At 40.1% G+C, this 25,759-nt stretch overlaps 2 protein-coding genes across 6 annotated transcripts in view; one reads left to right on the top strand and one right to left on the bottom strand.

The window, feature by feature from the left end:
* Washc2c (WASH complex subunit 2C) overlaps positions 1 to 1,604 on the bottom strand; it is a 41,073-nt gene extending 39,469 nt beyond the window's left edge. For all 4 annotated transcript variants that reach the window (XM_003466052.5, XM_013148593.3, XM_063233780.1 and 1 more), the window contains exons 1-3: positions 1,470 to 1,604; positions 1,255 to 1,377; positions 455 to 619 (exon numbers count right to left, since the gene is read on the bottom strand). In XM_003466052.5, coding sequence (XP_003466100.2) covers positions 455 to 619; positions 1,255 to 1,377; positions 1,470 to 1,472 — 291 coding nt within the window. In that variant the 5' untranslated portion in view covers positions 1,473 to 1,604. The remainder of the gene's footprint in view (positions 1 to 454; positions 620 to 1,254; positions 1,378 to 1,469) is intronic.
* Positions 1,525 to 25,759, top strand: part of LOC100719205 (beta-microseminoprotein) — a 49,850-nt gene continuing 25,615 nt past the window's right edge. The window contains exon 1 of one of the 2 annotated variants that reach the window (XM_003466053.4): positions 1,525 to 1,714. In XM_003466053.4, the coding sequence (XP_003466101.1) occupies positions 1,664 to 1,714 (51 nt within the window). In that variant the 5' untranslated portion in view covers positions 1,525 to 1,663. Of the gene's footprint in view, positions 1,715 to 2,276; positions 2,302 to 25,759 lie in introns of those variants that run through there. The other variant, XM_023563476.2, reaches the window with a different exon arrangement.

Here is a 25,759-nt window from a genome sequence, read left to right as displayed (position 1 = left end):
CACATACCTCCCCGCAAAAAAAGTAGAAATGGCATTTCAACCTGAGCCACTAAAATATGTACAAACATGCCTCCCACACGGCATTCATGGTATCTTTTCTAATCCTAAATCAGGCGTTTTTTAGAATTTTGCAAATTTGAACATCTTTTTTATGATTTTACATTAAACAGCCTTAGGAGATAACCTTCCTTACAGAATATGCTTTAACAAGTTTCAGTGCCACAGGATTCAGCACGACAGTTGACTGCTTTCAAAACTAAAAAGGTAAAGACTGGAATACCAGAAAATGTTACCATTAGATTTCTTATACAGGCTTAACAAAGCCCAAACATAAAGAACAGGCATTGACTACCGAGAACTCTATACTAAGATTCAGGAAAGAATTTTGAATGACATCAGTTCTCACTGGCCCCAAAAGTACTACTGCTAAGTACGATGTAAACTAAAAACTCACATTCTCAATGAACTGCGTATTAGAGAGCATGAGGAAATCATTGAAGACATTATGAAGGCGACAATCTGTGGCTTTAGTCTCCCGAATCAGTCCATCCACTTGTTTCTTGATTTCATGGGTCCTAGAGATGGTCTGCTGGGAAAATTCCTGTAGAAACTGTAGCAGCTATTTTTTAAAACAAACACACAGTAGTATCAGTGTTACACCCACACGTGTGTCAAAAGGGAGCCTACATTCTTCCATCTTCATGTGTTGGGTTGTAAAAGGGTGGATGCTTATGGTACAAACTCTGAAAAACATTAAGAAAGCTCAGGCACTTAAAGGCTACCTACTTTCTTAAGAATTTTGAAATCCTGTTTGGTGGTGAGACTTATTCCTACAGGACTCGGGAATCACAGTGCCGGGCTTTCTGGGCCCTAAGCTTTTTTTTTTTTTTTTGGTACCGGGGATTGAACTCGCGACTGAGCGCTTGCAAGGCAGGCGCTTATGCCACTGAGCGAAAGCTTTAAGAATCCCCAAAAGGGATGGACACACTTTGTCCCGTCTCCCGTAGCTGGATCACTACAGTCGGTCCAGCTCCCAACACAATCGCCTACAAGACAGCGATAGCGTCCTCAGCTTGGCAGCAAGGCGTGTACTTATTGGGATGGAGCCGGAGACCCGCAAGGTCACCTAACAGGTCCGTTCCCTGGCGGAGATCTAGTACCTGGGGACAGAGGCCCGCGGCCACCCTCCTCCCGGTGCCTGGGATAGGGCACGCGGGCTCCCGCCCTCCCTCGCGTGCAGGGCCCGCCTCTCACGCCCGCGTCGGCCGCCAGCGACCAGCTCTGGCTGCTCCTGCGGATCTCCTCTACCGACCACGGCCGCTCCCATACAGCTTCGGGCGCTGGCGCCCGCTCCGGGTCGGCAGTCGCCTGGTTCATCTACAGCGAGAAGGACGAGAAAAGGCTGAATCCGGCGGGGGCGGTGGCCGGCGGTCCCTTTCTCCTGGTCTGGCCTGCTCCGCCGCCCTCACCATTCCGCCTCGCTCAGCCGCTCCAGTCTCCACTCCCGCAGCAGTCAAGGACCAACAAGCCCCGGGACCAAGGGCCTGTCCTGTCGCAATCTCCGCTGGACGCGGATCACGTGACCCACCTCCACGTGATTTAACGGCACGTGACCGCTTTTGCACGTGACCGGAAGTGCGGCGCGCGGACCGGAAGTGAGACGATGGCTCTGAGAGGGCGGTGGAGTTGGTGTCTGGTTGGCGGCGTCTGTCCGGTAGGTGGCGGCGGGTGCGCAGTTTGTGACTGGCGGCTCCTGGCTCGCCTTCAGGGCTCCGCAGGAACCCTTAGGGGAGCCGGCCTGGGGCCGCGGGCTTGAGGCGGGGCTGGAGGGACCGGAGGCCTTCCCGCGCGCCGCTCCTGCGCGCGCTCTGTGGGTCACTTAAATTCTTTCACCTGAGCTTTGCGCGGCGTGTCTAGACCGCGTGTGCGGGGCAGAAATCCGTGCCTGAACCCGCCTCGCACCGCCCACCCCGCGCTCACGGATCCGATCTTCGGGCGCACCCTTTGAGGAGCCCCTGCTGGGCGGCTCTTCTGCCAGGTCCAGTGATTTTTTTGTAATGGAAACCCAGACCCCGCCAGAGACGTAGCTCAGCGTTAGAACGCTTGAACACCTTGCTGCAGGGCCTGGGTTCCTCCCTGGCGTCAGGAGGCGAGAGAGAAAAAAATCGGTTTCTTTCATTTATGTGTGCCTGACACAAACCAAGTTTAACTTCTCAGAGCTTTCTTCCAAAATGAAAGGACATATCCTGCGGAGTTGTGGTAGCATATAACTCAGATCGCTGACTTCGTGCCCAAGCTATGGTGAGCATTCATTTTCCCCACATCTTGGGTTATTGCTGTTACTGGGAGTTGAACCCAGAACTTTTCCACTGAACTACGTTTCTATCCCCCCACCCCCCCTTTTCTAGATGAACTCGAACTTGCCATTCTGTTTTTGGCTTCCAGAACTCTGGCATTGCCCCCGGCTTGGGCTTTCTTTGTCACCTCAGCTGTCTCACTAAAGACTTTAGATCGTTCTAAGTAGAGTTTTTAAGTGACTTGTAAGGTTTTTTCTATGTGTACGATATTTCTCCTAAAATATTTTGTTGTAATTATTTATAGACCTATCTGTTTAATAGTAACAGCGAACATTTATGATGTGATCAGTATCGCCACACACTTTTGGGCATTAGTCCTTTTAATTCTTACAGTAGTCTATGAGGTAGGAACTGTTATCCTCACGGTGTAGTTAACAGAACTGAGGTACAGAAAAGATAACTTACTCATGGTTAGACAGCGAAGAAGCAGAACCAGGAGACCACACTGACTTAAGTTGCTATTCAATAGTATTGTCGTTTTTCCATATTCATTTCAAGCGAAACAATACAACTTGGTAAAACATTTCAACCATTTAGTAAGCTTGCATCTTAGTGGACACATATTGTGGGCGACTTCAGTAGCAGTGTGACTGGCTGGCATTCGTAGGTTTAAGGACCATAATGTGCATCCTTCACCTTGGACGTTTTCACCTGGGCAAAACACATTTAAGACAGAAACATCCTGCCTGCCATCTGAAATGAGGCCCACATCACCCAGCAGTGCTTGGCAGGTCCTCATGAGAGACTTCCTAAACTTTGTATGAGCCTGTTTCTTATATTGGCAGTTTAATCAAAGCCACTGCTGTATGAGATGCCCCCCAAAATTCCCTTCCACAGCAGTACTGCCTTGCTTTGGTCTTGTTTGTAACAACTACACTTCTCCACTTGGCAAAGGTATTTATTGTATATGAAATAGTTAAATGTTTGATAAGTAAATTATATATACACATACTGTATAACACTATATATTTCTGATTTAAATTTTTCTCAGCTTTTTTTCTTGCGATAAGCTCTTGCTATGTAGCCCAGGGTGGCCTTGATCTCTTGATCCTACTGCCTCAGAGGCTGAGAGGAACCATCATACCTGTTTTTTAAAATCTTACTTTCTTTAACTTTGAAATTTTGTATCATTTCAACCTTACAAAGAAATGTCAAAAATATAAAATTTACTTATATCCTTTGTCCTGTTTCCCCAAATGTTTGTATCTTATATGAACACAGTAAAATCATAACCAGGAAATCAATACTTAAACATTATTATTATCTATAGAACTCATTCAAATGTCATCACTTGTATTAAGCTCCTTTGTGGACCTGTTATTATCTAGATCCCCAGTGTATTTGTTGTCTTCATAGTCTTTCTTAACCTAAGACAATTCCTCATTCTTTTTTGTTCATGACTGGCTCCTTTGAAGAGTATTAGCCCATTATTTTATAGGTTAAGTTTTTATTTTCTCATGATTAAACTCAGGTTATGCATTTTTGGCAAGTACAATATAGAAAGGAATTATAAGGAACTCTTGAAATTTGAGGGGGTTACGTTCCTAGAGCTGCGAATTGTGAGAAACAACAAAATTCAAGTGCCTGTTTTATAGTTTTAAATCCTAAATATGCTTTTGTTTCCCCCAGTTACATAATTTAGTAAAATGCTGTTATTAATAAAGACTTGGTGTAGGGCATTTTGGTGGCATCTTAGGGATCTTACGGCTTTCAAAAGAACAAAACTTGAGTTAGCTATCTGTGGCACAGTGACATGTTATGATGGGAAAGCTGGTGCATCTGCTGGAGATGGGTCAGAGGACCGCAGCCATTTTGCAGCAAGGAGAACTGAATGACACTCTCAGATTGGCTACTTGCAAATCTCTGGCCAAAAACAATTGCTGAGGATATTTGCAGTTTCCACGAAATTACAGGGGTTTCTCCGAACAATTATTAGTTAGATATTAAGGAAAAATCTGTGGGAAGGACTCAGTGGGGGTGTAGTGTAATGTGCAAGAATAGTTAGAAAAACACTAAAAAGGAAACAGGAAATAGCCTTATCACACATTAAAATGCATTATAAAGTCTATGTAATTAAAACAGTGGTACTGGTGCACAGATAGCTCAAAAGACCAGTAAACAGAACAGAAAGCCTAAGAATAGAAGTAACTTGGGAAACTTGGTATGACCCATAAAGGTGGCATCTCAAGTCAATGGAGCAAAAACAAAAAACAGATGTAAAACAATGCCGAAAAAATTGAGTGGCTGTTTGCCAAAGTATAAAAGTAGATTCTTGCTAATATTTTATATAAAATTACAGTAAAACTGAACTAGAAATATAAGCGTAAAAAAGATACAAATAGAAGCAGAACACAAATGACTTCCTACTTAATATAATACAATTTAATTTAATTTTTTTTTTGGTCTTTGAGACAGGGTCTCCCTATGAAGTTCAGGCTGGCCTTGAGCTCACTTTGTAGCCCAGGCTGGTCTTGGACTCCCAATGATCCCCTTGCCTCAGCCTCTTGAGTGCTGGGATTACAGGCTTGAGCCACCATGCCTGGCCCTATTTAATTTTAGAGTAGAGAAAGTCTAACTGTGATCCAAAATTCAGAAACAGTTGGTGAATTTTAATGCATAAAAACAAACCACCTATTGCAATTCCAACTCCTACACCGAAACCCTTCTAACTCCCATTTGAAAACATGCTTCCACAGTGTCTGTTGTGTGCGTCCTCCCTCATTTGTATCATTTGAAAATTCAATTTGATTAACTGCAGTTGTGCTACTTGGTAGCATGTAGCTGAGGACAGTGACATCAGGCCTCATACATCGCTGAACCAACTCATTATTTCTTGTCCCTTTTCTGGTCATCTTCCTCTTTCTACAGGCTTACACTTGTCAACCTCTGAGAACCCTAGAGGAACTTGCTACCCAGAGTATCTTGAGAAGTCAGTAATATCAGGGCAACATCAAATAAAGAGCTCTAGTTACCTTCTCCAAATTTAATGCGCACAGAGTCTTCTGGGGATTTGTTTAAGTGCAGATGCCAGTTCAGTGGTTCTAAGGTGCAGTCTGAGAACCCACAGTTCTGACAAGCTCCCAGGGTTGCTCACCTGCTGGCACCAAAGCAAGTTGGCACAGAGTGCCAGGCTGAGTTTCTCGCTCTGTGATGCTCCCAGATTTTCATTTTACATGGGGCAAAAATTATGTAGCTGTAGCTGATCCGTGTGTGTGTGTGTGTGTGTGTGTGTGTATGTTGGGTCTTCCTTCTGGGTGATAATGGAAGAAAAGTATTTAGGGTTAGAAGCAGAAGCTGCCTTTCCTTGGACTCCTGATTTCTTCCTGCCCCCATGCATGGCTTCCTTGCAACATTCAGGGAAAATGGACAACTAAGGAAAAATATGAGCTCTTACCAGAGGCTGGCCTGGGCAGTAAGCCAGTACTAGTAAAAAAACAAAGGATTTGTGAGGATGATACACCAGCTGCTTTGATATTCTAACTAAGTAACAAACCAACCAACTATTGTATTAGGAACTTCAAGGGAAAGGAAAAAATACAGAGAATCAATGGCACAACACAATAGACCATACTGCAAGAGATCAGCACTAAGTACCAAATGGATCCTGCAGATGTTAAGTTACTGTTGGGGTTTCAGGGAATGCAGAAACTGTAAGGACTGCGGGGATCAGAGAAAGGAAATATGTTGGAATTTGTAGCATTGAATTGAGATCATTGAAAAAATTGTTACTAGTTCTGTGAGGATTTTGCTTTTTCATCATTTTATAGTGTCTCTAATTAAATTTTTCCAGTTTGCCAAATAGGAAGATGTAAAAGCCTTTGATGTAAAACACAGAATTTTTAGGTAGCAAAATGCATAAATCTGTGACAAGTGAGGAGGAATTGACATGAGTTTTTTGGATGTGTTTCCAGCTTTTCATTGTTAAACTGGAGCAGAGGGGACTCATTCACCTTTTCTTAGTATTATATATGAGATCTGAGGAAGTCACGCAGAAACCTCAACAGATTAAAGTCTAGAGAGTTCATTGTTTCCCTGAAACATAACACTGGGTATAATTTTTTCCAGTTAGGTGAGAGGGAGACTTCCCAGCAGACCACAAAGTATGCTTAACAGAGTGCTAGGAAACCTATTAGTCAAGATTGGATACAACTGCCATTAACTCACAGCTCAGGATGGCAGATCCTTTTTGTTCCTTAAGGTTCTGGCATCTGGTAAGTACTATGGGATGGAGTGAAAGTAGGGGAGGGAGGGAAGGTCATAGATTCTGTTGTGCAAGGATTGGAGAGTGATATATCTACACAGCCCATACTTGACTATCTGGCCAGGTCTGGATTAGACTAGCAAATGGACAATGTGCAAAGGCCAGCACATCCAGAGGAGAGAGCGAGCACATCCAGAGGAGAGAGCGTGAGTCAAGCAGACTCATTCAGACAGAAAGACCGAAATACTTGCCTAGGAAATAAAATGAGACTTCACAAATGCTGCTACATCATTGCATCTTGCCCTCTAGAGTCTTTCCCAGGCCAACACATGCCACTCATCTCTACTTGTTGCTTGCCATCTCCTCAGAACCAATCTGGACTGGATTTTCTGTTTAACCTTTCATAGCTATTTCGGGTGTTTATGTAAATGTCCACATCTGTAAATTACGTGTATACAGTATTGTTTCAAGTGGTTTACATATTTGAAATTCTGTAACTTCCATTCTACAAATTTAAAAATATTCACAGTATGTCTACCCGAACTTTAAAGTAAACCTAAGTTTCTGATGATTATGAAAGGACTCTTTAACCATTGCAGAATATTCTGTATTATAAGTACACTGTTGTTCACTTAGTCATTTTTTCATTGATGAGCATTTAGATCATTATCAGTACCTCACAAACAATGCTACTAGGGTTTTTATTTGAGTTAGAGACTCAACTCCCTGTGTTGCCCAGGCTGGATAAAACTATGCTCAAATGATCTCATCACAGCCTCCCGAACTGCTGAGACCTACTTGTATATTCTTGAATATACTTACATGTACATGTATATGTACATGTATGCAGATGTTTTGGTTTTTACACATAAGCTAAATTGCCATCAAAATTGATTGTACCAATATAGACTCCCACTTGTGGGACATGAGGATATCTGTTTGCCCAGCTCATGACTGATACTTGATATTATCAAAAGTAAAAGTACTTGGTAATCTGATCATTGCAAATGGCATCATAATGCAGTATTATTTCTATTTCCTTGATAGCTGGTAAAAATGAGCATTTCACAAGTTTTTATCAGTAATGTTAATTTTCTTTGGTGTTTTCATATTGTTTGCTCATTTTCATTTGTTTGGACTTAACTAAACATACTACGTTTGGTTGCTATTTACATATATTCCTTGTTTAACAACCACCAACATATGGTCCTGCAGCTAGGTCGTTAAATGAATTGGTAGACAAAGGACAAATTATATATAGTATATACATTACAGTATTCAGAACAAAGAAAAGGTCAAAAGAAACTCCAACTTGATGATTTTGCTTTTATTTGCATAACTTAAATGCAGTATTGTAATGTATAACAACATGTAAGTATAGTATTGCATGGTTACAGTAAAAATTACAGTACTGTATAAAAGGGTGCTCTGTACAAAAAAAGACCTTGAGACTCTATAAATACACAGAACTGTACAATAGGTAGGTCTTAAATTCAAGCAGGGAGTGGTAAGCCCGAACAGCTGTTAAACAAGTAGGTTGTTAAATGAGGGATATCTATACTATGCTCTGTTTTTGTTTCTTTTTTTTTGTTCCCATTCCTACATTAAGTTGGGTTGATTAAATCTTTCTTGCTTTGTCTTTTCTTCTATTACTTTGAAATTTATACATTTCCACCACTGTTTTTCTACTATTCTCATTTCTGTAGATCTGTACATGCAATTATGTTTACCTGATGAAATCTAAATGGAAACTTTTCCCAAACAAGGTAATGTGCTCACTTCTCTGTGCTATTTCCTTCTCCTAAAGTTCTAAATTGTTATTTTGAGCATTCTGGGAAATCTCTGTTTATAGTCTTAATGGGATTGGCTGATGACTTAGATAAGTATTTTTTCCATACTTTTTTTCTTTCTTTCAGCACCGGGGATCAAACTCATGACCACATGCTTGCCAAGCAGTTGCTTATGCTGCTGAGCTAAATCCCCAGCTATTGTTTTTTTCTTGCATGAGTATATTTTGAACAGTTTTGAAAGAATATGTTGTTGATAAACTTTCTTAAATCCTTACTATTAAAAATGGTTACTATTAAAAATGGTTTTGTTTCACTCATGCTCTTAAATGATACTGCAGCTGGATATAGAATTCTAGAATGACAGTTATTTTCAAATAGCTTATTGGATACAATACTGCTTCGTTATTTTTGTTTAGTACTTTTTGTTGTTTGGATTTTTTTTGAGACATGATCCAGCTATGTAGTTTAGGGTGGCCTTGAACTCACGGTACTCCTCCTGCCTTCGCCGCCAGCCATGCTGGGACCACAGACATGCATCACCATGCCTGGCAGTATCTAGTATTTCCAATGAAATTTACAATGAAAATATGATCCTTCTTCCTTTGCATTTAAATTTTTTGCTTTTATAGCTTTTAAAATATTTCTCCTGATTTTGATGCTTCATAGCTCTCTTCATTTTTGGGAAAATTCTAGATACTGTTTAAATACTGCCTTCTTCCATTTTATTTGCTCTTTTCCTCTAAAATTTTTAGTAAGTGAAAACCCAGATGTCTTTGTTGACATTTTATATCTTCTCTGAAGATTCCCTCAACCTAAAGTCTCATCTTGCTAATTTATATTTCAGGGCATGCATGCTATTGGCAGCCTGTCTTTTTTTTTTTTTTTTTTTAATTTTTATTTAAGGAGAAAAGAAAAGAAAGAAAAAAAAAACAGTGAAGGGGTACAAGTTATACAGGTTTACAGAATAAAAAAATGCGCAGTAGGAAATCACTGGTTAATGGATTACATATTGCCATCTTAGAAATAATTGTTCAAGTCACAAAATTAAAGCTTGTAGAGTGGACATTCCAACAATGATACTGCAAACAGTTCTGTTCAATGATCCAATAAAACTCTGTGATATCATTTTCTATCTTATACTTTTAAATATACATGCAGTTATATAGTTTAGAGCACTTTCTTTTCCTCTCTTTTGTACAGTGACTATTACACATTTTGGGTTTCATTGCTCCCACAGTTCTTGTTGCTTTTTTGGAAGAGAGTAAAACCAAATGTGACATAACAGAACAGAATCGGTCAAGTCAAAAGGGTGGACATAATAGATAATATAAAAAACATAATACAAGGTGATCAACAATGGTTACCATAATGCCTCCCGCTATTTCTAATAGAATTGCCTATATCATTAGTTGTAATACAATTGAACAAAACCGTAAAGAATAAAACCGACAAAACCAAAACATTGGAGATATTGTAGGTCTTCAAAAGTAGATAAAAGTCAACGAGAATGGACGTTATAATGAATCTCATTATCTTCTCAGCTGATGCCTAAACTTTCGAACCTGATACTATCCAGCAAAACAGAATATAGGAACCTCAGTCAAAAACAAGATGGTGAGAGTAATACAGGGCTTCAAATCGAGATAATAGAAAGTCAAAGTGGGTTACTATATTATATCCTGCTATATTTTTCCCTGTAATTAAATGGATAAAAATAAAAAAGTAAATAATGGAGTGGAGATTGAGAAAAAAAGAGGGCATAACAGCGAAACAGGGCAGATCAAAACATAACCATTTAAGCAGAATAGTGTTTCACCACCAGCTAATCCTGACCCAAAAATGGTTACCATATTGACTCCCTCCCTGAAGTCCTTGAGTACAACTTCATATACTGTAGCATTAAGTATATCAAAACAATGTAAATCCATTTAAGAGAATGACAGCATTATAGAGTATTTAGAATCGACTAACAGAAAATGAACAATGGTCTCTGTATAATCTCCTTGTCTTTAAAAGGTTTTTTCTTATACTATCGTACATAACAAAATCCAATAAGCTACAACCTGTTTAGACCATTGGAGACAGAAGAACAAAAGCTAGATGAGACTTCAAAACAAGATGGTACTAAATCAGCATTACCTATTAAGATGTCATTTTCTCCAAAAAAAGCTGTTCCTATCATCCAATCTTCTCTGTCTCATTTCTGTTGAGCTCTTTTTCTGTCAGTAGCTGTCAGTTTGTCTTCTTCGTTTTGTTCTCTGCTCTATTCGTTGTGGCCTCCCCGCCCCTATTTCTGGGTTCTTTGTATTTTTCTTTTTTTAGAATATCCTGCAATACTTTCTGTAGGGTTGAATTGGTGGTTGCAAATTCCCCCAGTTCCTCTTTATCTTGGAAGCACCTTGTTTTTCCATCAATTTCCAGGGACAGTTGTGCAGGATATCTCAATCTTGGCTGTAGATTATTATCTTTCAAAGCTTGAATTATTTCTCCCCATGCTCTTCGTGATTTGATGGTTTGTGAAGAGAAATCTGCTGTAATTTTGATGGGTCTTCCCTTGTAAGTGATCTGTTTCTTGTCTCTTACAGCTTTTAATATTCTGTTCTTGTATTGAATTTCTGGAATTTTTATTATTATATGTCTGGGTGTTTCTCTGTTAGGGTTGTAGGTAGCTGGGGTCCTGTATGCCTCATACATTTGAGTATCTTTACCTTTTGCTAAATTAGGAAAATTCTCCTGGATTATTTCTGTGAGTAGCTTTTGTAGTTCACTTGTTTGTGTCCCTACTTCTTCTTTTATGTTCTTAATCCTTAAGTTATGGCTCCTCTTATCATCTTCTTGTCTTTGTATTATTGCTGTGTGTTTCTTTGTTATTTTTAGGAAGTTTTTCATTTCATTCTCCCATGTTTCAAGTCTGCCCTCCAATTCAGATAGTCTGTCTGTCGTGAGTGTCTAGGGCACTCTGAACTCCGGGCAAGGTAAACACACACGCACGCCTTGTCGGGACACGGGGGGTACAGTGCTTGGAAAAGAAAGACAGGAGAGACACCTTTGCTGTCTGTACCGCGTTACACTGCACTGCACGCACAATCTTTATTTTAGGATTCATATATAGTAAACCCGATCAGTTCACAGAGCCCAGATAATTAAGTAGTGAAAAGGCATTCTTTGTGGCAAGCTACAACGTGACAGACTACAATGTTTATTCTAAAGCTATCTAAGTGAAGTAAATAATCACAACCAGTTCTCATAACTTCTCTAGCCCAGGAAGAAATTCATTAGCTCAAGAATGTTGTTAATTTGTCTGCTGTTAGTGTCACAAAGGGTGGCCAGCCACTTCCTCAAGACTTCTGCAAAACAAAGCCAGCTCACAGTATGGATTCCAGAGGGTGAGGGGCTCACTGAGAACAGGCATTCCTATTCTACCTCCTTCTCGCATACCAGGGCGGCTATTGTAAATTGCAGGTTAGAGGGGGTTGGGCCTACAAAGTGACACCTCATCCCCCACACTTCCTTCCTTTTTATTTTTTAACAACAATTTCCATAAGATCAGGTTATTAATAGTATTTCGTCTTATGCAGTAAAAATACACAAGAACTATGGCAATGAGAACTATAATTAAACTAAGTCCCATGCCACTAAAAGTGTGGGTTATGCTCTGCCAGATTCCTTTGGAATCTAATCCTTTCAAAGATTGAGCAAGCAATTGCGCGAATTGTGCTAGGGATTCATCATCATTTTGCTTTGCAAAATCCTTGTCAATTTGATTATGCAAAGATTCTATTTCCTCCTGGGCAGAGGTGTTTCCATTTAGATACATTCTAATCATTTCCCATTCATGTTCTGTTTGATTATAAGGTCGTTGGGTTATACAGAAAGTAGTTGAATTCCAATCACATTTTAAAAACACTTGATGCTGAAGAGCCAATATTTTTCTACCCATCCATTCAACTGTTTGTTTAAGGAGGTCTATTTGTTGTTGTAGTCTGGCGTTTATCTGCCACTGAGTTAACCAAAGTTCATGAGAATTTTCATGCCATAATTCTACAACATGTTTTTCTTGCAAAGAGGTTTGTAAAGCTATTCCTGAGACTGCTGCTAGGGAGGCTACAGTTATCAGACTTAACAGTACAGCAACCACTATTCCAATAAATCTTTTTGTACGTTTTAACAGATGTTTAAAAAATTCAGTAGTAACAGAAATTACCGGGTCTTGAGACCATGGTCGAGTTAAATTTACAGGCAACCAAATATGAGTTTTTTGTTGTAACAGCATAACTGTATAAGGCTTAGTGAAATTTAGTGTGCTATTTAAGCATGTAAACAATTGACAATTTAAACAAGTACAAGAAAAATGTGTAAAATTAAAAGTTCCCACTAAAAAGACATAAGGCAGAGGTGCACAAACAGTAATATTATACATTTTAAACCTAGTAAAATTATAAGTAGTAGATACAGATCGACTAGTCCCTGAATAGGAAACATTGTACAAGGTTACAGGTTGCATAGCGGCTGGAATCTTCCAAATATGATTTTGAAGGTGATGAGGGTATTCTTCGGCTGCAACAGCAGGGTTAGCGATTCCACCATCTCCCCACCACAAAAGAGCCGTCTTCTGATGAAATATAGGAGCTCCGTCAGTTATTTTCTTTGGATCTGGAAGACTATACACAACAGAGAGATTACATCTTGTCTCATTCCATTCAGCACATCCATTAACGAATTTTCCAAATGGTCCCCAAATAATATACCCATCAATATTTTTAGCAAATTTTCCCATACATAGTTGCCAAATTATGGGATAATAAGAAATATTTTTATAAGTGAATTCAGGGCATACAGGAAATGTATTTGTATCAGGTGCTGTTAAATTTCTCCAGGTAACATTAAAGGTTTGAGCAGCCAAAGCTTGAAGCCTTGTTCTTTTGTTGCCTGCTTTTATTCCATGTTGAATCCAATACTGCCATCCCAGAGGGATGCAAGGCGGTTCCCCAATGCAAATAGGCCTTTGATTACCATAATAAGTAAAATTGAATAATGTCCCATCATCTTGATTGTGGGGGGTTAAATCAGCCCACGGTGCTGACAAAATTTCTCTAGGTGTGGTATAAAGTAAAATATCACTAGTTCCCCATTTTACAGGTTCTAATAAAGGGGGATTTGGAATATATGCCCAGTACGAATGTGGAGGTACCTCAGTCCCCGACGCAACAGTGAGCAAGGCACATAAAGCTAAAAACAAGTTTTCAGGGTTTAAAGGCTTTCCTGCTTGAAGGACAAGCCGTTGCCCTTCTATGGTCAATTTCTTTAATTGTCCCCATGTAGGGAGGGGATTTAAATTTGGTCGCTGTGAGCGGCGGGATTTTCTTAGCTGTAATCTGGCCATGGCTGCGATAGGAACAAGCTCAGCATCTTCAGCCTCTAGCTGGTTTCGGGCTCGCTTCTGAAGGCACGGTTCCGGTTCCTTGGGGAGTTGTCTCCGGGGCTGGCGAACAGGGTCTGGAGGCGCGGATCCTGATCCATCGTCCAGGGACCCACTGCTGAATTCCATTTTCTGTGGAGATATAACCAAAACCTTTCCCCTTATAGAGCAGTGTGCCCTTCTCCCATTCAGCCTCTGGAGCTGTTTTAGTCCAAATAGGTTCATTAATCACAAAAGGCTGTTGTTGCTGTTCGAAATGTTTTTCAGCTCTTGTTAATATTTCACCTTGTGGTAAATTGAGAAAATTTAAAATAAACAATGCTTGATGCAGTAATGTTTTTGGACTGTTTTGCAATTTAAACAGTATTGGTATCTGAATATCCTCCTGACTCCTCCTTTTTAATTTTTTAATTTGCAACTTAAGAGTGCCATGTGCTCTTTCAACAATAGCTTGACCCTGGGGGTTATATTCAATCCCTGTAATATGAATAATATTATGGAGATCACAAAATTGTTTAAATGTTCTGCTAGTATAAGCAGGTCCATTATCTGTTTTGATTTTAGAAGGAATTCCCATAACTGCAAAAGTCTCCAATAAATGTACAATAACATTTTTAGTGGATTCTCCCTGTTGAGCAGTAGCCCATAGAAATGAAGAATATGTATCAATAACTACATGTACATAAGAAAGCCGACCAAAAGAAGGTACATGTGTAATATCCATTTGCCATAACTCATTAGGTTGAGTTCCTCGAGGGTTGACACCTGTGGGAATAATTCTTAAATGTAATGGTCTACAAATAGGGCAGGCTTTTACAATTTGTTTAGCTTTTGTAAAAGGTATCTTATATTTAAGATGCAAATGTCCTGCATTCGCATGATTAAATTGATGTTCTTCAACGGGTGTAGTGAACATAACTAAGGAATCCACTGCATTGTTACCTGATACTAATGGTCCGGGTAACTGAGAATGAGAACGTAAATGAGTAATAAAATAAGAATGATTTCTTTTTTGAACATGTATTTGTAAATTTTGAAATAAAGACAATAAAGCAGGCTTATTAGAATATAACACAGCTGAATAGATATTTGTCACTACTCCAACCGAATAGGCCGAATCGGCTATAATATTAATAGGTTGGTTATGAAAATCTAAAAACACTTGCAATATAGCAAAAAGTTCATTTTGTTGTACAGAGTTAAAATTTGTCTGACGTACCCAGTAAGATTTTTGAGTCCAATATGCAGCTTTATTTTTAGATCCATCTGTAAATATAGTCAAAGCTTGTGGAATTGGCTGTACAGCTAATAAGGTATTAACCACAAATTGTTGACGTCTAAAAAAATCCCATAATTTACTTTTAGGAAAATGATATGAAAAAGTTCCCATGAAATCTGCTAAAGCAATTTGTAAGGTTTCAGTAATTGACAACAAATATTCCCATTGTTCCTTAGTTAAAGGGATAACTATATTGTTTATATCTTCTCCTATCAAAGTTATAGAACGAGCTCTACCATTCATAATTAAAGCTGCAACCATGTCAATATAAGGCATAACATTTTTAGATTGCTTAGTTTTAGTGAATACCCATTCTACTGGCATAGCATTTTGACCTAAAACTGCAGAGGGATATTGAAAAGTATTAATAATATATAAAGTTAGAGGCAATTTAGGATCAATCCTAATTAAAAATGCATCCTTAATTCGTTGTTCTACAAACTGTAATTCTTGCTCTGCTTTTGCTGTTAAAGAACGAGGGCTGGATGGATCTGAAGAGCCCTGTAGAGTAGCAAACAAATGTTGTAATGCATGGGTAGGAATACCTAGTGTGGGACGAAGCCAATTAATATCCCCTAATAATTTTTGAAAATCATTTAAAGTGGATAACTTATCTCTCCTAATAGACATTTTTTGTGGAATCACCTTTTGTCTAGTAAGAATATATCCCAAATAATGACTAACTTCTTCCTTTTGAATTTTATCCTGTGCTATTACAAGTCCAAACGGAGAAAAATATTGAGGTAAAGTTTTTAAAATATCTTCTAAAACATTTCTATCACTATATGAGAATAAAATATCATCCATGAAATGAGCCGTATAAACCTGAGGCCATCGTGCACGCACTGGTTTTAATGCTGCATCAACATAAATTTGACATATAGTTGGGGAATTTTTCATTCCTTGGGGTAAAGTCCTCCATTGATATCTTTGATAAGGTCTTTGATAGTTTGTTTGAGGAATTGAAAAAGCAAACCGTTTTCTATCTTCTGGATGTAATGGGATGTTAAAAAAACAATCTTGTAAATCTATAACATATACAAACCAACCAGCAGGGAGCCCTGAGGGTAAAGGAATGCCGGGCTGAAGGGCTCCCATTTGAAATAAGGATGAATTTACAGCACGTAAGTCCGTTAAAAGTCTCCACTTGCCTGATTTTTTTTTTTTATCACAAATATTGGAGAATTCCAAGGAGATGTGGATGGTTCTATGTGATGTAGAGCAAGTTGTTGATCAATCAATTCCTGCGCTGCCTGTAACTTTTGAGTAGTCAAAGGCCACTGATCTATCCAAATTGGGTCATCATTTTTCCAATTAAGCTTTAAAGGATTCATTTCCCTAAGCTGTAGAAACATGCAAAATATTAAAAATGTATATAAGCTCCCCATTGTTCTAATATATCTCTTCCTAAAATAGAAACTGGCACCTCTAAGATATAAGGTTTAATAACAGCAACTTGACCCTCTTCATTTTTTATATGTATATGCATTGTGGCTTGTCCAATTGTATTTACTGGAGTTTTACTTACTCCTTTTATATTACATGGAATAATAGTATAAGTAATATGAGAAGGCCAATCAGTAGGTTTAACAATAGTAATATCCGAGCCTGTATCTATAAGAGCCTGAATTTTCTTATGCTCAATAAAAATATTAATAAGAGGTTGTTGTTGAGATAATTTAGCTGTCCACATTACATTAATAGGGTTAGTGCTGCCGAACCCTCCTGTTCGCTGAACAACAGAGGATCCTATTGGGATATAAGGCAGTAAAATGAGTTGAGCTCTACGTTCTCCCTTTAATAATTTATAATCTGTAAGTGAGGACATCAGAATCTAAATTTCTCCAGTATAGTCTGCATCTATAATTCCTAAGTGAACAGTAATGCCTTTTTGATTTAAACTAGATCTACCCGTGAGCAAGCCAAAAGTTCCCGCAGGCAGGGGACCAAAAATTCCTGTAGGAATTCTCACGGGAGATTGTCCTCCTCTTAATTCTACATCTTTTAAGGCTGGTATGTCCACTGCGGCACTGTGTTGGGTGGCTGGCTGTAGGGAGAATACGGTAGATTTACCCCATTGATTTGTCCGGGGCCCGGGGTAGGGCCCGTTCTCCCGTTTCCCTTTTGTTCAGCTGAATTAACTTGTTTACTCCTGCATTCACGAGCCCAATGATTTCCCTTCTTACATTTTGGACATAAGCCGGGAGCTCTAGATCTCTTTTTTTGATCATTGCCTACAAGTTTTGGACAGGCCCTCTTTACATGTCCTATCTGACCACAATTAAAACATTTTAAAGACTGTTCCTTTTTAGATTGCCAATTAGTCCACGTGGTTGCCATGGTCTCAGCAAACAGTTGCATTTTCCTAGATTCTGAATTTAAATCTTTACATTGTTTTATAAAATTGTCAATCGTTCCAGTATCTTTTATTGGAATTAAAGCCCTTTTGCATTCATCATTAGCATTTTCAAAAGCTAACATTTTTAAGAGATGCTCTTGTAAGTCTTGTCCCACTACTGTTTTTTCTATAACATTTTGAAGTCTTGCAACGAACTCAACATACGGTTCATTGGCTCCTTGCAGAACTTTAGCCCAAGATCCATATTCTGATCCTTTAGGCCGTATTTTATCCCAAGCTTTTAAAGCAATATCTTTTAATTGAGCATGAATCTCTCTTGGAGCTCCTGCCTGATGCTCAACAGTATCAAAGAAACCTGTACCAGAGAGCATGGGATAAGAAAGGAGTCTAATATTAGGATCTCGATCGTCAGCATTTTGTCTTGCCTTTTCCGCACAACCTTCCATAAACCACATGTGCCACTGTAAATATTCTGGCTCCTTTAAAAGAATTTTGGCCAAGGCTTTCCAATCATAAGGAGCAAGATTACCATAGTGATCTGCTACCGATGTTATTAATTCTCTAGTGTAATGAGCCTGAGGGCCATAAAGGGTTACAGCCTTTTTTAATTTTGCTAAATCATCCATATTAAATGCTTCCCATCTAGGGGGAACTGCCTCTCCATCTATTGGCTGAGGCCTGATTACAGGGAAAGCAAAGGCAGGCTTTTCCTCATCAGAATCCCCTAATTTTGGTAGATCAGCCAAAGCTAGCTTGGCTTTACTCCAATTAGGGTTAGATGGAGGAGGTGCAGAGGGAACTACAGGCGGGTTCTGCTTAACGGAGAGTTGTTTCACCTCTTGTGTTAAATGCTGTATAGCCTGTAAAATTGGGCGATTGTCATAATTTGATATTGCTGCGGCAGCTAAAGCTGAGTCGGCTGTAGTGGATTTTACTTTTAGTTTGGACGCCTTTTCACTACTTAAAGCGATAGCGTCATTTTGAACTACATTCTGCTCCTCCTCTGTGAGGGGCAATTCCTGAATAACTGGCTTAATTTCTAGTTGAAGATTTTCTACAATATGTTCATCTTCCATAGCTTTTAATAAAGAGTACACAACCGACCAAATAGCCCAAAAACGTAAAGGAATCTTCTCCTCCTGTTGCATAGCCCTTTCTATACTAACCCTTGCCTTCCTCCATACTTCTACATCCAAAGTTCCTTCATCTGGAAACCAAGGATTATATTCTTTAATTGTATCAATACACATATCCAAGTCAGCTGACCTGAGCGATATGCCATATATAGATAATAAATGTTTAAGAATTTTTAAGAAAGGAGAAGAAGCAGATTGTCCCATTTCCCCGTAATAAAATTATACTTACCTTCCTAAGCGACCTTCGGAGTCCCTGAATTCGGGCGCCACTTGTCGTGAGTGTCTAGGGCACTCTGAACTCCGGGCAAGGTAAACACACACGCACGCCTTGTCGGGACACGGGGGGTACAGTGCTTGGAAAAGAAAGACAGGAGAGACACCTTTGCTGTCTGTACCGCGTTACACTGCACTGCACGCACAATCTTTATTTTAGGATTCATATATAGTAAACCCGATCAGTTCACAGAGCCCAGATAATTAAGTAGTGAAAAGGCATTCTTTGTGGCAAGCTACAACGTGACAGACTACAATGTTTATTCTAAAGCTATCTAAGTGAAGTAAATAATCACAACCAGTTCTCATAACTTCTCTAGCCCAGGAAGAAATTCATTAGCTCAAGAATGTTGTTAATTTGTCTGCTGTTAGTGTCACAAAGGGTGGCCAGCCACTTCCTCAAGACTTCTGCAAAACAAAGCCAGCTCACAGTATGGATTCCAGAGGGTGAGGGGCTCACTGAGAACAGGCATTCCTATTCTACCTCCTTCTCGCATACCAGGGCGGCTATTGTAAATTGCAGGTTAGAGGGGGTTGGGCCTACAAAGTGACACCTCATCCCCCACATCTGTCCTTAGTTTCTTTCAAGCTGTTATGCCAGTCTTGGGTAGACTTCTTGATTTCTTGATAGTCCCTTTGCACCTGCTTCACATACTCCATGCTTTCTCTGTTTTCTCCATCAAGCAATTCTCCCCTCTTTTTCTGTTCTTCCACTCCACCATCTGCTTTTTCCTGGGTGGTGCTTAGCATTTCTCTAACTATTCTGCATACTTCTAGCTTCAGGTCATTGATAACTTCATTCCTGAATTGGTCTATGAGGCTCTCTAAATGGCGCTTAATGTATATTGGTACAGTGTCCACTATTGCCTGATTCTCAGGATTGGGGGTCGAGGAGCCTTTTTTGTTGCTTCCCTTCCCCATATTTTCTGTTCCTTATGAAATGTAATCTTACACAGGAGGCCCGGCTTCCCTGCCTGTCAGCTACAGCTTGATCGAATTGCGCTGGCTAGTTGTTCCCTCTCACTGCTGCGCCCCAGGGAGTTGCGGAGGAGGCAGCCTACGCGGAAGTCGGTCGCTCCTCCGGGCCACCGTCAGGCTCTGGGATCTGGGCTAGGCCAGCCTAGGGGGTCCGCGAGCAGCGTCCCTCCGGCCAGGCACCTTTCACCGATCCCGTCCGAGAGGGAACCGTGCAGCTGCAGTTGCCGCCGCTCCCTGCTCTTACAGGACTGCCTGCGCCCAGAAAATCCTCCGCTGGAGTCAGACTGCGGTAGGGAGTCAGTTCCTCGCTCACCTCGCCACCAGTCAGCCTTCCTTCCTGCCCGTCGCGTTTCCGAGACCGTTCCCAGACGCCCGTTCCCAGAGCTCGGGGGTCGCGTCTCTCCTTGCTGAGCCGCTGTGGAGGTAGCCGGCCGCCGCGCGGCGGGAAATCCAAACCGCGGTTTCCAATGGCGCGGAGTCGAGCCTCCACACCGAGATTTTTCTGTTCCTATTTTAGCGCCAGGACTGTATTCCAAGTTGGATTCTCTCAGCCCAGTTTGTTCCTGAGTCAGCAGAGCATATCTCTACTGGTTCGTATCTCCTTAGTCCGCATCATTCCTGGCCTCTGAGCCGAGCCTTTAGAGAGCGTTCAGTAGTTGCTGTTGTCTGTCCGCCATGTTCTCCAGAGTCCCTCGGCAGCCTGTCTTTTGAGCTTCGTTTTTCAACAATTTGTGCTTTCAGTTTTGATAACTCCAGTTGTTTTTTTCATAATTCTTTGCTTTTGTTTTTGTTTGCTTTTGTTTTGCTTTGCATTGCAAAGACATTAAATGTACTTATTCTAATTAATTCTAGGACTGAGTAACATTCCTTTGTGACCACAGGCTTATATAACCTGGGTCTTGGTTTCTCCCACAGCATCCTACTCATATTTTTTTTGTGTGTGTGTGTGTGGTAGTGGTGGGTAAGTATTCCTCATTGTTGGTTCTATTCACCTATGGGCTCCTTTTCATATTTTAAAGACAAACTATATAGCCAGCAATTTCATTTTTAATCAGAGCTCTACAGTTTTTGTTACAGAGGTATTCCATTTAGTTGGTTAATCTGATTTCTAGCTATTTAATTCTTTAAAGCTATCATGAGTGTAATTATTTGAAGCTATCAGGAATTGAATTATTTTTCTGATTTCTTTTTCATTGGAATCATTACTGGTGTACAAGAATGCTATTGATTTTTGTGTTGATTTTGTATCTTGCCGCTTTGCTGAATTTTTTTATCAGTTCTAGGATTCTTCTGGTGAAGTATTTTTTTTTTTCTGCAATGAATCATATAATCTGCAAACGGATTATCGTAGTTACTTTTCTCTCATTGCTAACACAAAGTACTCGAAAATTTAGGGAAGGAAAGGTTTATTTAGCTCATAGTCTTTGGAGGTTTCAGTCTGTAATCAGCTGGCTCCAAGGCAAAGTGGCAAGGTGGCAGAAGACAGCAAAAGCAGAAAGAGCAGAAGATGGAGAGAGAGCAAGCCCCTTTTCTCTTACATTGTAAGCAGACTATAACCTCTGCAAACGCTCAGGATGTTTACAAAGTGAGGACCCTGGCCCCCTGCTTAGTTAAATTGAGTTGCCTACTAAACTATTAAACTTTTCAAGTTGACGCAATGTATCAACCATTACAGAAATAACAACTTTTTCCTATGATTTTCCTATCCTTTTTATTTTTTGTCTTCCTGACCCCTGTGTCTAGCCCTCAAACAATAACACAGGAATACTTCTGCCTTAGCTGTAAATCTTGAGTCCTTTGCAGATATCATAAAAGGCCCCAAGATGGAAGACGGTGCTGTAAAAAGAGATACACTTCCTTGTGAAAGCTGGAATTGACCCTGAAGTTTCCTTAAAAGAAAGTTTCTTTGTTAAGCATGAGATAGCTTCTTGGAATTTTTATTTATTGAATTTAGAAAAAAAGAGGTCATTTCATGAATGCTTACACTTCTGTCCTTTGTCTTTTATTAATTTTATTTATTTATTTATTTTGAGACAGGGTCTTTCTATGTAGTTCAGATTTGGCCTTACGCTTGCTATGTAGCCCAGGCTGGCCTTGAACTCACAGTGATCCCGCTGGCTTAGGCTTCCAAGTGCTAGGACAAAAGCATATGCCACTATGTACAGTTTAAGCTTTTAACCTTTGGAGATAGATTGTTATGTCCTGATCTTACAATATGGAGAGAAGCATAGCTATCTTAATCTATTTTTGTCTTAATCTTTTTTTTTTGGTATTTCTTTCTTCCATTGATCTCTTTCTTGTTTGTCATTTTCTCAACACCACATTGTGTCTCTTTTCTTTCTATCTTTTTGTTTGCCTCCTGGGCCCAACTTCTCATCCTTTTGATGTTTGTTTCTTTCCATTTTCTGGCAGTATATGGATCAGAAAAGTAATTATAAAAATGATTTGTTGTTTTCCTTAATGCAAATGTTATTTTCTGTGTTTTTATTGCAACAGCCAAGCATGTAAACTTTACTTTCTAGTAGAAAATGAAAGAACCTAAAAACTTCCACACCGTGCCCAAAGTAACAGAATTTTTAAAAAATTTCTTAATCTCTTTTAAATATAGTTACAGAGAAGCACAGCCATTATAACTGTAAAACTCTGAATTTTCAGAGTAATGCAACCACATAATCAGTACTCAGATCAGAATGTAACACCCCAACATTTCAAGAAACCCTTCGTAGCCCTATCCAGGTTTGACCTTCCTCTCACCCAACAGTAGTTATTTCCAGACTTGTAGCTTTGCAGGTTAATTCCATTTATTTTGGGGCTTTAGAGAAATAGAATTTTATGTCCTAGTTTGGTTCCCCTGGGTTCTGACCTTCAGACAAAAATTTTCATTCCTGTTGTTTATTCGAGAGGTACAGGCAATTTTGAGCGGGGCATAAGGAAGTGGGTGTATAACTTAATCATTCCTTTAATGAAAGCCAACACACTATGTGTAAAAAAAATCTACAGAAATTTAACATGAGAACATACTGCTTTGAGTCTTAGTTTTCTCATCTGAAAAAGAGGGATTACAGTGTCTATTTCTCAGGTTCTGTACAATAAATGAAGTCATCCATGCAGAGCATTCAGAAAGAAACGTGCACCCTGGAGTAACAAAATTCATACATGAAAACCGCACAGAGAGCATTATTGTTAATGGAAAAAGAATAAAAGCTGTTCCCTAAGGTCAGGAGCAAGAAAAAGACCAGCACCTGGGCCTTGACACCCGGAGAATCAGGGCTCCTGGTGACCAAAGCTCACATCATAGAGGCTATTGAGGTCTCTGAAATACCTACCATGTGAGATTAGTTTCTCTGTATTCCCAAAATAGTGGAGGTGACTTAAATCCAGTTCTTCCTGAAATCCCAAACATGTTTTTTCCACTCTATGAGCTGAAGCAGTCACAGAATATTCTCTTCAATCTGTGCTGCAGTGTTGAGTCCACGTGTGGAATCGGTTGTACACATTTTAGGTTTTATTATATATTTTAAAAGTTACTAATTTTAGATTGTAGAAATCTGGATGGGAGATGCATCTCTGTTAAGAACCCAGAATTTTTCCATTTTTCTGATGAAAGTTTATGCCTGCATTGTTTTCATCACTGCCCCAGAAACTAGAAACTTCCTGCCAAAGTTGTGACAAAATCATAAAGGGCCTTCCATTCTCATGAATTCTCTGTCTTCTCTTGATTTGCCTTTTTCTTGAATAGATTCATTTCATTAACCCTGTTTAAAATAAAAGACGCAAAATTAATAATACAAATCTCTTAGTTTTACCCAAGATATTGTTGAAGACCTGGCCCAGGAGTTTAAGGATCGGAGGCAAGAGTTAGATGTAGACTGCCACTAGCTTGTCCAAGTATGATAAGAAACCAGCATTTTTTTCCTTTACACAGAAAACATTCAGTTATTACTGTGGAATTTAAACTGCAGTGACGTATTGGTTAGTTAAAGACAGAACCAAAATATACCTGCCACATTTCAGATCCCAAATGCATATATAAAGAATTTCTTTCCTCCTTCATTACATCCTGTTTGGTCATTGTATTTCATGGGTAATTTGCCATGCAAAGAGGAAATCTTAAGCCCAAAAGCTAATACTATGTTTGACACAGTTGGGAAGGTACGTATACTTGTATGTCACCATCTTGCTGTGTTACAGCTACAGGATAAAAGAAGTCTCTTCATGGGAAATGTAATTGCAAATGACTCTTCTTAATGAGCCAGAGTGTCTTTCAGTACTGCTTAGGGCCGGTTCAGTCCATGAAATCAAGGCACCATTTGTCAGTTTCTGGCTTCCAGGCATTTTAGAATTTGACATCTGAAAAGACAACACTTTCATTGCTTAAGTGTGTGTGTGTGTGTGTGTGTGTGTGTGTGTGTGTCTGTTTGTCTGTCTGTCTGTCTTTAAGTGAAAGTTAACTGACCCTTGAGGCAAAAAGTGGAAGCTGTAGGCCTGCACAGGGATTATCAAGCACAACACAGGATTGGGCAGAAGGGACAGGGATCAACAGCCACTGCTATTTAAAAAGAGAGGACCTAAGGGAATGATGCTGTCAGATGACCCTGGGTGGAGGGCTGTATATACGTGGACGTGCCCTGCCCACACTCCCATCAGGAAGAATTTATGCCAAGCTGCAGGGAGCATGGTCAGTGGATGGCTTCCAGCTTTCAACCTCTCAGAGGCCTTAAACCTGCAGAGTAAATACTGGGCCACTTCCTGGGAAACCTCTTCAGTCCATTTCAGTCTGAAGTGGACATCCTGGTGGGGACTAGATTCTCCTTGGTGGCAACAGGGTAAATGGAGGTTTTGCCAGGCCTGCAGCACAGTTCAGTTCTTTCATCTTCCCCATCTGCTTCCCTGCCTTCATAGTGTTGATCTCTAATGAATATCATGCACCTCAGGCTCCATCTCAGAAGTTGCTTTTGGAGAACGCAACCCTTACCAGGCCTCACCAGTGACCTCTCCTTGTCCTTACAGAGTGCAAGGAAGGGCATACTTCCCCCAGAAAGACTTGCCTGCTGACATTTCCCTTTTTGTGCAAACCATGCACTTGGCTGAGTCACATTTTAAGCAAGTATTGGTCTTGTGCTTACTGCAGGCACAGACATGGTTGTCAGTCCTGAGCCGCCTCACTGGTCCTAAATGAACTGCTCAAAGCATTACCTGTACAGATGTTCAGAAGTTTCCCTCCTAGAGACACCACAGGAGGTCCTCTCTCTTGGATTCCTAGTGCTCTCCAGACCTGGAGACTATAAAACCTGGACATCCCCTGGCTATATCTCAAGAACGTTTCTGGTATGCATGGAGTGCGCAAGACATAGCATAGAGAAACGGTCATGCTTCCTTGTTCTCATTCTCACCTCACATTACAAAATAGGAACACATTCCCAGAATGTTTGGAGGGATATCGCTTTTTAGGCTCAGTAACATATAAACAGTGTTGTTGGGATGAATATTCATAAAAGTTCTGCAGTCATATTGCTCAGTTCTGGACTGTAGAACTCAGTGCTCATGATCCCAGTCTGGTTCTTACTATTTATGTGGTGTTGAGCAGGTTATTTACTCTGAGGATCTGTTTCTCCATGTGTAACATGGAGTTAGTTAAGGCCATCTCACTGGTCTGTGACAAGGGTCTCTTGGACATAACATGCGTGCACATCAGATCAGATACAGGTATACGATAGGCATGCCACTGAGGGGAGCTGTTTTAACTCTGCCAGCACTGGTACTGCTTTCTTAGAAGCCATCATTGCTTCAGTGTCTTTGAACTGGTCCTAAACGAACTGCTCAAAGCATTACCTGTGCAGATATTGAGACACCATAGGAAGTCCCACCATGAGGCAGGTCTCCTCCCCCTGCCTTATGGTGTTTGCTTCTCTGCTCTTCTCCTCCCACAGATCCTTCTCATTTTGTGGTCTTTAGCATTTGGTAGTT

The sequence above is a fragment of the Cavia porcellus genome, unplaced genomic scaffold (assembly GCF_034190915.1).
Source record: "Cavia porcellus strain 051 isolate PalLab524CR breed Dunkin Hartley unplaced genomic scaffold, mCavPor4.1 scaffold_23, whole genome shotgun sequence".
Lineage (NCBI taxonomy): Eukaryota > Metazoa > Chordata > Mammalia > Rodentia > Caviidae > Cavia > Cavia porcellus.
The sequence above is the reverse complement of the archived record's forward strand: the minus strand, read 5'-3'. Positions and strand labels throughout refer to the sequence as shown.